This window comes from Prosopis cineraria, unplaced genomic scaffold, assembly GCF_029017545.1.
Source record: "Prosopis cineraria cultivar Desert tree isolate PC_DT_omini unplaced genomic scaffold, ASM2901754v1 PC5, whole genome shotgun sequence".
Taxonomy (NCBI): Eukaryota; Viridiplantae; Streptophyta; class Magnoliopsida; order Fabales; family Fabaceae; genus Prosopis; species Prosopis cineraria.
In genome coordinates, this window is record NW_026555336.1 from 12332857 (window position 1) to 12345217 (window position 12361).

The 12361-nt window shown below is 34.9% G+C and overlaps 1 protein-coding gene across 1 annotated transcript; it reads left to right on the plus strand.

The window, feature by feature from the left end:
* Window positions 1-7870: 7870 nt before the first annotated feature.
* On the plus strand, window positions 7871-11140 carry LOC129310276 (scarecrow-like protein 28). Its single transcript, XM_054952089.1, is given in 5 exon segments — window positions 7871-9302; window positions 9304-9408; window positions 9411-9783; window positions 9786-9869; window positions 9872-11140. Coding segments are annotated over 5 exon segments (1983 nt in total). The 5' UTR covers window positions 7871-8777; the 3' UTR covers window positions 10768-11140.
* The last annotated feature ends 1221 nt before the right edge of the window (window positions 11141-12361 follow it).

Consider the following 12361-nt stretch of genomic DNA (forward strand, 5'->3'; position numbering starts at 1 on the left):
TTTGTGCAATAATAAAAAATATTGGGTCCTTTCTTGTAATTTGCCCAAAATGTTTTAGCATCAGTTTTTTAAAAGAGCAAACAACCAAAAACGCAAGAAATGAGCCAAGGAAAGAAACGCACAAACGGGAGAGAGAGAGAGAGAGGAAGAAAAGAGAAGAGAAAGGGAGGGAGTTAGGCTTGATCTAGGAGTCTTTGCGACCGTTGCGAGCTCGGCTACACGATAGGTAAACTCCCTACTTCAATCCTCTTCTCTTTCTCTTGATTTTTTTCAATTTTTGAAGAGGAAATTTTTGAATTTTGATCCAAAGGCTTTATTCTTGTAAGCTTTTGTTTCTTTGGATCCTAGGGAGCATGTTTTAAGTTTCTATATAGTGATCTAATGTTTTGAGTGAATAATTGGATGAAAAGAGGTGTTTTGGGCACAAAATAAACCTTGAGAAATTGGGTTTTTGCTCCTCAATGGTTTAAGCCTATTGATTTTGTTAGTTATAATTTTGCTATTTGAGCCCAATAAGATTTAAATTAAGGTTTGGTTTTTCATTATAAAGGGCTAATGGTGAAAGTTGGTGGCACTAAGTAAAGGTTTTTAATTGATTAAAAAATTATATAAATTGAAAATTAGCCGTGATGGCTAATAAATGGTTTTGGTGGTTAAGTGATACTATGTGAATGGTTGGTTTAATATATGGACCATTAGGGTGGATTATGACTCATTGACCTAAGTTGTGTGGTGAGTTATAGTCTTTTATAATGCTATTTGTCATGATAAGTGATGTGGATCACTTATATGTTTGTAAAAAATTGTTGGTGGAACTTATTGAGAAGTAAGGAACAAGCCGAGCCCTATTTTGTACAAGGGGAACCCTTTTGGTACCAAAGGGTTGAGGTAACAGGGGAAATTTACATTTTCTATTACTTTGTTTTAGCTATTTTTGAATAAATATTACTAGTTATCATGCATTACATGTTTTAAAAGATTAAATGTGCTTTTATAAGGGTTATGGGGTACTACTTTGATTATAGTACAATATGTTTTTCTAATTGTTTAATAACAATGTTTTTATGAAATGAGATTTATAAATATTATACTACTTTAGAGTGTTGAATGGTCAATACTCAGGAAAGGTAGACAAGAGTAAAAGGCATGATCTGGTGGGAGTTCAACCAATGAGAAGGTGTGGATTTTTGATATTCTATGGCACACTGTCAGTACTCAGTGTTGTCTTACGTATTGTGGGCTCAGTGCACTAAAGTGGTTAGTGTATTGAGTGTTCGACACCTCTCAGTGGGGGAGGGAATCCAACATATGAAGTGTGAGGTTGAGTGCCTAGGCCAAGGTAGCCCTCACATGGAAAGTAAGTTGGGCTGCTCTGGGAGGGAGTTAGCTTCAACTGCTTAGGATTCACGTCGAAGGGGCATAGGAGGTTCGGTGGATTAGATCATGCCTTAGATTATGTTTGTGTCTGTGGAGGTACAAGTAGGTATAAGGTTTACCTGCGAGTTAAAGAGTGCCAGGGGCATTCTGTTGGTCATGAAGGCCATACCGGCCTAGGTCATGCATTCATGCATTTTAAATGGCTAAATTATATACTATGTTGAATTTATTATTCGTTTATTTGATTATGGCTTACTTTGTAATAATCAATGTAGATTTTGCTGTTACTGAGACTGTGGTTGTCTCACCCCTTTCTTTTCAATATTCTAGGTTCAGGCGAAAGATCCAGTGGTGGACGGGAAAAGGAGCAAAGCTAGGGGTTTGCTTGTGATTTGTAAAGAACTGCAACCCCTTTCTTTTGAGCAAATATATTGTAATGTATTTAAGATTAGGGTGCTAGTAGGATATGATTATGTATGTGTGTGTGAATATGTGTGGATTGTGTGCTTGTGTATGAATTTTTGTCTGTTTGTAGACTTGTGGCTAGGAAACTGGTTATGATGTGTGGTTTTGATGGATTTACTTAGTAGACCAAGTTTCTATTACAAGCATATATTTATTTTGATATATATGTGATTTTATAAGCAAATGCAAAGTGGTTGCATTGCAAATGATGTGCTATGGGCAAACATACACCTTGGATAGAGAGAGTGGGTGCGTGGGCCCCACAAGGAGCTCTGAGCCAAGTGAAAAATGTTTAGCATATGTATTTATATAAATACATGGTATTTAGATTGATTTGTGACCACTCTTGTGATGATTTGTGTATTTTGGGGGTTTATGGTCCATTTTGGGAAATGGCATCCGGGTGGTCAAATTTTGATGTATGGGGGTTTTCCATCATTTGAATGTTCTATCAGGTATTTTTAGTCTTATTTGACGTGTCCAAAGTGTTCCCACAGGTTTGTGACCATTAGGATGAGATTTGGACAATTTTAAAATGGTTTTTACCAAAAGCTGCACTTTTGCATCCGGGTGTCCAAATCTTAATCCGACCGTTGGATTTCTCTAAAATTTGGGTCACAAGTAAAACCTTTTATAAGCTTCGTGTGGGATTTGGAATCATGTCGATCGGATATCGGATGGAGAAACGGCGCACTCAGAATTTGGTCTGGAGGTGCTGTCATGACAGCATTTGCTGTCATGACATTGCAATAGTTATATTGTAACCTGCACAAAATTCAATCCGTCCTGTTGGATCTTTTCAAAATTTTATGCTAATAGTATTCTTAAAAAGTAACATGTGGGCTTTGGAATCACTCCGATCGGAGGTCGGATGATGAAATGGTGCACTCCGAAAGTTGGTCCGGAAGTGCTGTCATGACAGCTTTTTGCTGTCATGACAGCAAAATTGACCAAATTTAACATGTTTAATTTTAATCCGACGTTGGATCTTTTTCAAATTTGGTACACTTATAGTACCCTTGAATGTGACGTGTGAGCTTTAAAATTTTTTCGATCAGAGATCGAAGATAGAACGGTGCCACCCTGAAGTTGACTCAGAGGGCTATCATGACAGCAATTTAATGCTGTCATGATAGCATATTTTTACCCTTCTTTTGTCTAACTTGCTTCCTTGCACTATAGGTAGAACCTATAAAATTTTTAAAGGCTTTAAATGTTTAATTTGCAATTGTGTATTTGCTTAGTGATTTAAATGGTTTGTTTCCAAGTTGGTTTTAGGATTAATTCCTTAACTACACTTATTTTATTTGAATTGTGTGATTTTTGGATAACACTCAGGGCAAGTGTTACACTAATCTACCCCCATTAACTCCATTTGAGTCAACAAGTTGGACCTATAACCTATATGGACTGAATCCCACTTTCACTATCAAACCCTAACCATAAACTCTCAAATATGGAAGAAATGGGAGATTAATAAGTATGATAATTACCTTGAGTGTTTATAGCCTTCAAAAATACTCTCCAAAGTCATCCCCAAGTAAATCCTAGCAAAGCATTGCATATCCCTTCTTTCTGTCTTTCCTTTTCTCTATATTTTTGTCTTATTCGCGACTGATAAACTACAGAAAATGGCCATGTGCCGTGGCGGACACACAATGTGCCGCGGCGCATGGCATAGAGAGGTCCTTCCTGCTCAAAAATGGCTATGCATCATGGCGAATGATCTACGCGCTGCGGCATGTGACACAGCAACTTCAACTCTTCCTTTTCTTCTCCCTTCGATGCCTGAGCGGCTCACCTCGATACTGAACCCACAACTAAGGCCGAAATACCATCAAATATGATTACTAAACCTTTCTAACCACACACCACTTTAACTTACTTAATTACCTAAATTAGGTTTAATTAATTAGGGAATTAAAACTCGGGATGTTACAATATGTGTTTCTAATTTCTCTCTATGAAATTCGCCCCAATTTCATGACTTAAGGGGTCATTTCAGTCTATGTGTCATGGCACAGGCAACATATGCCGCGACACGTGGGCACAGTGAGAAAAATTCTCACCACACACACTTGCTTCGACCCGAAACGCAATCTTCTCACTCCTATCTATTTAGTTAACATCCCAATGAGTCAAGTCATCAACTAATCATTTTAATCTCTAATCCTTTTCTAATTATCACCTTATCTTTAATTAACAACTAACCACTAGATTAAAAATCAAGATGTTACATGCTTCCATTTGTTTCTTACAGTACTTTCCTTCATTAAACTTCAGTTTATCTTTTTTCTTACAACGAGGGCAATATTGTCATTTAGCTTTGAAATTTAATATTTAAATCAAGCCTCAAGGCTTGCAGTGAGATATCAAAATCTTGGGGGTCCTCTTTTCATTATCTATGGTTAAAGGGTCCTTAGTGAAAACTTTCCTTATTTTGAAGTAACCAGCAACTAAATGAAAGGAAATGATGGGTGATGTACAAAATTTTCATTTTTTTTATACATTGACTAAAATCAGCCCCATGTTCAGGCCAAAAAAAAATTCCATTGCATATTAAAGATAATAATTTAGATCAAGCTCGACTAACTAGCCTGAATAAATATGAAAATCTTAAGGTTAAGCTTGTGAGTTTAGAAATTTTATTTACTTCAACATTATTTGAGCTGCCTGAATAAGTATAAAAATTATTGGTCAAACCTGAACCAAATAGACTTATCTTGAATACTCAAATTCTTTTATTGTTACTGATTAATGTTTGTTTTGAAATTTTTTTGAAATATTGAGAAAAATAAACATAAGAGGTTACTTCATATGGTTGATTTTATTCTTTCATTATTTGGTCTCATTTTAATAAGAATAGAAAAAGTGTTATATAGGATTAAAATTGGTTCAAAATAAAAATAGTAAAATAAAATAATATTTAAAATTTTAGGTATTTAGACAAACATAAAAAATTGAGGTGTTGTTAAGACAAGAGTTTGACTATATAAACTTTTTTTTATGTATTTGAATACAAGAAAAACAACAAGCCTTTATCCCACTAGGTGGGGTTAGCTACATGGATTGCAAGATACTAATGTGTTCTATCATTTATCAAGCTTTTAAGAATATTATTAATTAAGAGATCGTGTTTAACAACTTTCAAAAGTATTGTCTTAGGCCTTCCTCTACCCCTCTTAATCGAGCTCAAAGTTATATGTTCACTCTTTCTCACTGGTGCCTCCCGTGTTCTTCTTTGTACATGCCTAAACCATCTTAACCGATTTCAACCATTTTTCCTCAATAGGTGCTACCCTCACTTTTTTGCATACGTGCTCATTTTGAATTTATCTTTATTATATGTTCGCACATCCATCATAACATTCTCATCTTTGCTACTCCAACTTTATACTCTTGATGTCCTGTTAGAGCCCAACATTCACTACTATATAACATGGTCGATTTGATAGCAGTACGATAAAAAACTTTCCTTTAAGTTTATTAGGCACCTTACGGTCGCAAATCACTCCTTTAGCTTTTCTCCAATTAAACCACCCAGCTTGAATCCATGTGAAATATCCCCACTGATTTCGCCATCATTTGAATAATGGCTCCCAAATGTTTAAACTTTTTCACTTGAGGTATAATTTGATCTCTCAATTTCACTTCCAAATTACTGTCGACTAGTCTCTTACCAAAATTACAATATAAATATTTTGTCTTACTCCTACTCAGACAGAAACCTTTCGACTCCAATGTCTTCCTCCATAACTCAAGTTTGCAATTAACCTCTTCTCTTGTCTCTGCTATAAGAACTATATCATCGCGAAGAAGAACATACATTTGAGAATTCCCCTTGAATATGTTTCATCAAAACATTTAGGGTCAAGTTAAACAGATAAAGACTTAAAGATGATCCCTGATATAGTTCAATCTTTATAGAAAAATCCTTGTTTGACTACTAGGCGTTCTTATACTAGGTTTTACCCCCTCATACATATCATGTATGATTTTAATATAAGCAATCCGTACTTCCTTTTTTTAAGGCTTTTCAAAATACTTCTCTTGGTTTACGATCATAAACCTTTTTTATGTATTTGAATATTTTAACTTAATTCGAATAAACTTGCCCTACTCGAATTACCCACGGTCATACCATCATTCCTTGTACAGTATGTATATCAACAAGCCCCTTGTATTAATTACTTTACAATGCCTTCATGTTTAATTGATTGATATTAATTGAGGATGATTTTAATGTTAAAATTCTTAATTAATTATAAAAAATAAAAAAATTATGTTAAAGTTTTATATAAAAAAATTAATTATTATAAAATTTATTAACAATTGAATTAACACTTTTGTATTACAAATGACTTTAATTCAATTAAATAAAATTTATAATAATTAATTTTTTTATACAGGAGCTATATAAAATCCTTCGTATAAGAAAGAAGAAGAATATAAAAAAGTACGTTGATTCAATGCATGTGTCGGGTTTGTCCATTACTTGAGATGATTGATGTCAGATTGTGTTTTGATACATTCGGCGGGTGATATGATAGCTACTTTATGCCAATGCATGCAGATGAGAAAACCTTAGCCTTATTAAAGGAGTCGTTAAACTAGTGAAGGTTAGATCTAATTAATAAAAATTTAATTCATAATTTATTAAAAAAATCAAATCCTATTATCAATTATCTTATTTGTTGGTAATTTGTAAATATCTTTATTGAACTTAAAGACATGCCTTGTACACGATGAGTTTCTGGATCCAACTTGTCTAATTTCTTTTTCTTTTTTCTTTTACTGAAACCACCATCCTCGTTAATATCAGCTTAAAAGGGGAAAAAAATAATGAGGATGTCAATCATCTTTATGTTGGTAGTTTTAGCTAAGATGTATCCTTTCACTTAAGCATAAATACACGAAGCATTTAACTCGTTTTTTAATATGATTTTGCACTCATTGTACTACTACTTTATTATTAATGTTTATTGGGGAGGAGCGATATCATCATCATCATAATACATACTTTATTTATATTATATTAAAAATTATTTTCAACATGTTTATTTGAAAAATATTTAATTTCAAATATTGGAATAACCACAATTGTATTATACAAATATTTATGTGAGTATAAATCTAAAAAATATATCTAGTATAAAAATATTTAAGGTAAAATTTGGATGAGTGAATTTATGTTTGAATTTTATGTTTAAAATATTATTTTAAATTCATACATTTAATTTTTTTATTTAGGTAGTATAATTTTGTATGAGCATAAACAAAGTAATAAGGTTTACTCAATATAATAAATTTTTTGTTAAGAATATAATAATATTTTTCAAATTTTATTTCGGATAATTAAAATGTTAATGGAAAAATTTTAGATGTATCAAATCCACATCCAATAAAATTATACAAATTCAATTAAATAAAACTTTATATGTTATTAATTTTTAATAATTTTATTTTTATAATAAAATATCTATTTTAATTTTTTACATTTTTTTTCTATTATTATTAATATTATAATTAAATTATATTTAATGATTTATAAATGTTATATTTTTATTGATTGGTGTGGTAATCCAACTCTATCTAAACTTTTTCATGCTGATGCTAATGATATCATTAAAGTTCCTAAAAGTTCTCAAAGGATGGAAACCCGACGTGGCAGATGGCATTCCTTGCAATTTCGCTATGTGTCCCCTGAAATGCGAGGCAACGGTCAAGTGATGAACGGATCTGAGGGGACAGGCACGTGCGATGCGCGTGATGTCCACCTCTTCAGAAAAAAATAGTAACAGTCTCTAATCCAACTCCTCCGGACGCCAACCCCGATCCTCAACGGTCATATTTCACCGACATCCCCCAACGGTCATATTATATTCCTTGCTCGCTCTTCACCGTTAGATCTCCATCCAACGGCTGAGGCTCGAATTCCCTCTTCCTGCTTCCCTCATCTTAACCCTTTTTTTCTCCAATGCTGGAAAATTAAAACACTCGTAGGCCCGCCCAGCAAAGGAGAGTGATGATGATGGAGACAGCCATGGAAGTTGTGGAGTGGTGAAGAAAGAAAGATGGAGTGACTTATAGTACATAAAAGCACGAGAGTTTTACGGTTTAAGTTTCTTTTGGGTAAGTGACGACGAGTAGTGAAGGGGGTGTTGTGTTTGATTCTTCTTCTTCTTCTTCTTCATCTTCTTGTTGGTTGGATTTACTTCTTCTCTTCTTCTTTGTGCATGTCTGAAGCGAGTATTACTCAGAGGTGGGATTTCTGGTTTTTGCTCCAGCGGATTCAATTTCAGCCATGACGGGACTCTTGATCGATTCCACTGCTAATATGGGTTTGCATATTTCTCAGGATTTCTGCCACAGACTTGAAGGAGTATGTGTTATTTCTCTGTTCATAAACATAAAACAGGGCCCTTTCTAATGTCCAGTGCTTGAGTGTCTCTGGAATCCGATGATCTTTTTTCTCTGCTAGGTAGTCTCCGATTCTTTGATTCGTTTTCGGGTGGGCATTCTTTTATTTTTGCATATAAGTTAGTTCCTCGTTCATCAGTTCAGATTCTTTATTTATTTATTGCATTTTTACAGATCCATACAGGAACACTCGAATTTGTAAAAGGAAAAAAAAAAAAAAAAACACAGAGCTGTAACTTGATTGTTTTCTGGTTTCTGCTATTCATCGGATTCCTTTTCTTTGTTTCCATTTATACACACAAGTTTTATCAAAACGATTCACACACTCACTTAGTCCCTCTCTCTCTAAAACACATACATAGTCAAAGTTCTAGCTGATTTGGTAGGGCATACATATTTATACTTCATTAAGATACGCACACTAGAGAGAAGGGAGATAGGGAAACACCAGAAACTGCATCGGGTGGGTGAATTACAACGCAGGATTTTACAAAAGAACATTGGAAGGCTATAGGATGTTGGCTGGGTGTTCTAGTTCTACATTGTTGTCGCCGAGGCATAGATTGAGGAGTGAAGCATCTGCACAGTTTCAAGCCAGCCATTTCCAGTTGCCTTCCATGAGCACGCAGAGACTGGACTTGCCATGTAACTTCCCACGCAAAGACAGCAACAGCTCGAGATCGCAGTCCTTGAGGCCCGTCGGCCTCTCCGTCGAGAAGAAGCCTGTCGTCGTCGAGTCCAAGCCGAAGCCTCCGCCGACATGCTCTCTCAAGCAGAACATTCGACTTCCGCCATTGGCAACCACCACTCAAGCATCCAATAATGCTCAGAAGAACAACGAGTTCTGGGGGGAGAAAGGTAAGACCTTGAAGAGGCTTGCTGAGGAGGATGAATCCTTCGCCAACAGAGCCAAGAGGACAAAGGGTATTCTCAATGACAGTGAAAATCCCGATGATGCTCGAGAAATCCAAATGGCATCTGCCGGCAACTTCTGGTTCAACAATCCTTCGATTCCTTTCTCTCTGACTTGTTCCGGAGAAGAAAGAAGAAGACAGGGTGTGTTTTGTTCCTTCTGAAGTTGTCTCTGCACCATGGGTGGATTCCATTGTTACGAAGATCACAGATTTAGGCGAGAAAGCGTTGAAGGGAGCAATCTGCCATCAAAGGAAGCTTCAGTATCGAACACTTCATCAGAAAGTCGGAGCTTGAGCCTGAGGCTTAACGAGAATGACTCGGAACAAGAAGTAGTGGGTAATGGAAGATCGGGCAATCCTTATCACCACGATGTGACGGAATTAGAAACAGGAGACGAAGAAAATCAAGAGGAACATCGAGGGTTTGAGCTTGTGAGCCTACTTACAGCTTGTGTTGATGCTATCGGTTCGAGGAATGTTGCTGCAGTGCATTGCTTCATAGCGAAGTTGGGTGATCTTGCATCTCCAAGAGCAAGAACATCAATAGGTCGTGTGTGTGCTTATTTCACTGAAGCTCTAGCGATCCGTGTCACCAGAATTTGGCCTCATATTTTCACGTCACTACACCTCGAGAGCTAGACAGGGTCGAAGATGAATCTGGAACTGCATTAAGGCTTCTAAACCAGGTCAGCCCAATCCAAAGTTTCTTCATTTCACGTCTAATGAGATTCTTTTGAGGGCTTTTGAAGGAAAAGACAGGGTTCACATCATAGACTTTGACATCAAGCAAGGCCTTCAATGGCCAAGCTTGTTCCAGAGTCTAGCTTCCAGGACCAATCCTCCAACCCACGTAAGAATCACTGGCATAGGAGAATCCAAGCAAGAACTGAACGAAACAGGAGACAGACTTGCTGGTTTTGCTCAATCCCTGAACCTTCCCTTCGAGTTTCACCCTGTGGTGGACAGACTAGAAGATGTGAGGCTATGGATGCTTCATGTGAAGGAACACGAAAGTGTGGCAGTGAATTGCATTTCTCAACTCCACAAAACACTCTACGATGGTACTGGAGGAGCACTGAGGGATTTTCTAGGTCTAATCCGAAGCACGAATCCTGTTATAGTTCTCATGGCAGAGCAAGAAGCAGAGCACAATGGGATTAGACTTGAAACGAGAGTGTGCAATTCACTCAAGTATTACTCTGCTCTGTTTGATTCAATTGACCATTGTCTTCCACAAGACAGTCCAGTGAGGAACAAGATTGAAGAGATGTATGCTTGGGAGATAAGGAACATCATTGCTTGTGAAGGAAGGGAGAGAGTTGAGAGGCACGAGAGCTTTCAGAAATGGAGGAAGATGATGGAGCAAGGAGGATTTCGAAGTTTGGGAATCAGTGAGAGAGAAGTGACACAGAGTCAGATGTTGCTGAAGATGTATGCCTGTGAGAATTACAACGTGAAGATGGAGGTGGAGGAGGAGGAAGAAGAAGCTATAACTCTTAGTTGGCTTGAGCAGCCTCTGTACACAGTGTCGGCATGGGCCCCACTAGATGCTGCAGCAACAGGAAGTCCATCTTCTTATTCGCAGCCATGAACTTGTTGATTGACTACTTCACATTATACAGAAAGAAAGAAAGAGAGTAAAACAAAGGAACAAAGAAAGGTAGCATTATTTGTTGTATTTTTTGTAGGTAGGGAGAAATGGTCTATTCTTTCATTCTTTGTTGCAGATAAGATTTGATTTGTTCTGGTTCAAAATGTAGTTGCTACAGAGTACTCGGATTTTTTTTATTTATTCTTTTTTATACATAGATGATCATCATGATTGCTCTCCAGATGTCAGAATGATATAGTTGGAGTCAGTTTGTGTTCATTCTTTGATTCTTTTATTATCAACGTACTCTGAAATATTCTTTTATTAGTTGTTCTCCTTGTCCATGAAATGAATGAATTCAGCGTTTTGTGTCTCTCTTTGACTTAGTCTCATCTTCTCTTCACATGTTATCTCATTTTATTCTTTCCTGCAAATTAGAGAATCACTAGTGGAAACTTACAGACTAATTGGCCTCCAAATTCTTCGTCTTTTTGTCCCAAATTCCTTAAAGTGCATCAAAAAAAATTCTATGAAGATACAATGTACCATACCATCCATAATCCATTCAATAAAAACATGACATTTAGTTGACATTAAATATAATAAATTAATTCTAACATTAATGATAATAGATAAAGAAAATGTAAGAAATTAAAATAGGCATTATATATAAAAATAAAATAAAAAAATATAATCATTATCCTTATAGTTTTATTGGATTTTGCTATTAGTCCTTATAGTTTTTTCAGTATTTTTAATTTCCATATTTTCAACAAGATTGGGTGACATTTATTATTTTTAGGTCCTTATAGTTTTAATGTTTTCAATTGTTATAAGTCCTTATAGTTTTAGTGTTTTCAATGAAAAAAACTATAAGATTAAAAGAGATTGAAAACATTGAAACAATAATCAAAACAAAAATTCGATAAAATTATAAGGACTAATATGATTATACTTGCCTAAAAAAATTATTAAAATAATAACTTAAAAGATTTTATTTGATTGTATTGTTGTAATTTTATTAGATGAATTATGGATGACATAGTAGATTATGTCTATTTAAGAATTGCTCATAGAACTATATGGGCTTGTTTGGAAACCTGTTCTGAGAATATTTTTTTGTCAGAGCAAAAAAAAAATCTATTTGGTAATATATTTTTAAAAAATGTTTTAAAAAATAAAAAATAAAAAATTGTTTTGGAGAATAAAAAAATAAAAACTTTTAAGTGTTTTAAGATTATTATTTTAGAGAATAAGAGAACATAAAAAAAATATCTATTTATTTTCTTTTTTTATTCTAAAAACATGTTTTACAAAATATTAATTTTAAAATAATAAAATAAAAATAATTTCAAACAACTCTGTCTCTTTTACGCTCAATGTTTTTATGAAACTTTGGTCCTTCTCTATTGGTAGATACTGTTGGTCTAACCCGAACTGATTTAATTTCGCTTTTTTCTTTCTCCAAAGATAAAAAGAAATCAAAGTCATCACATATCAAGGCAATTTGAAACACACACAGACGTGCACTATAACTGTTTCACTGAGACCGACGAATTCAATGAAAATCAATAAAAGTTATTAAAAGTTTAAA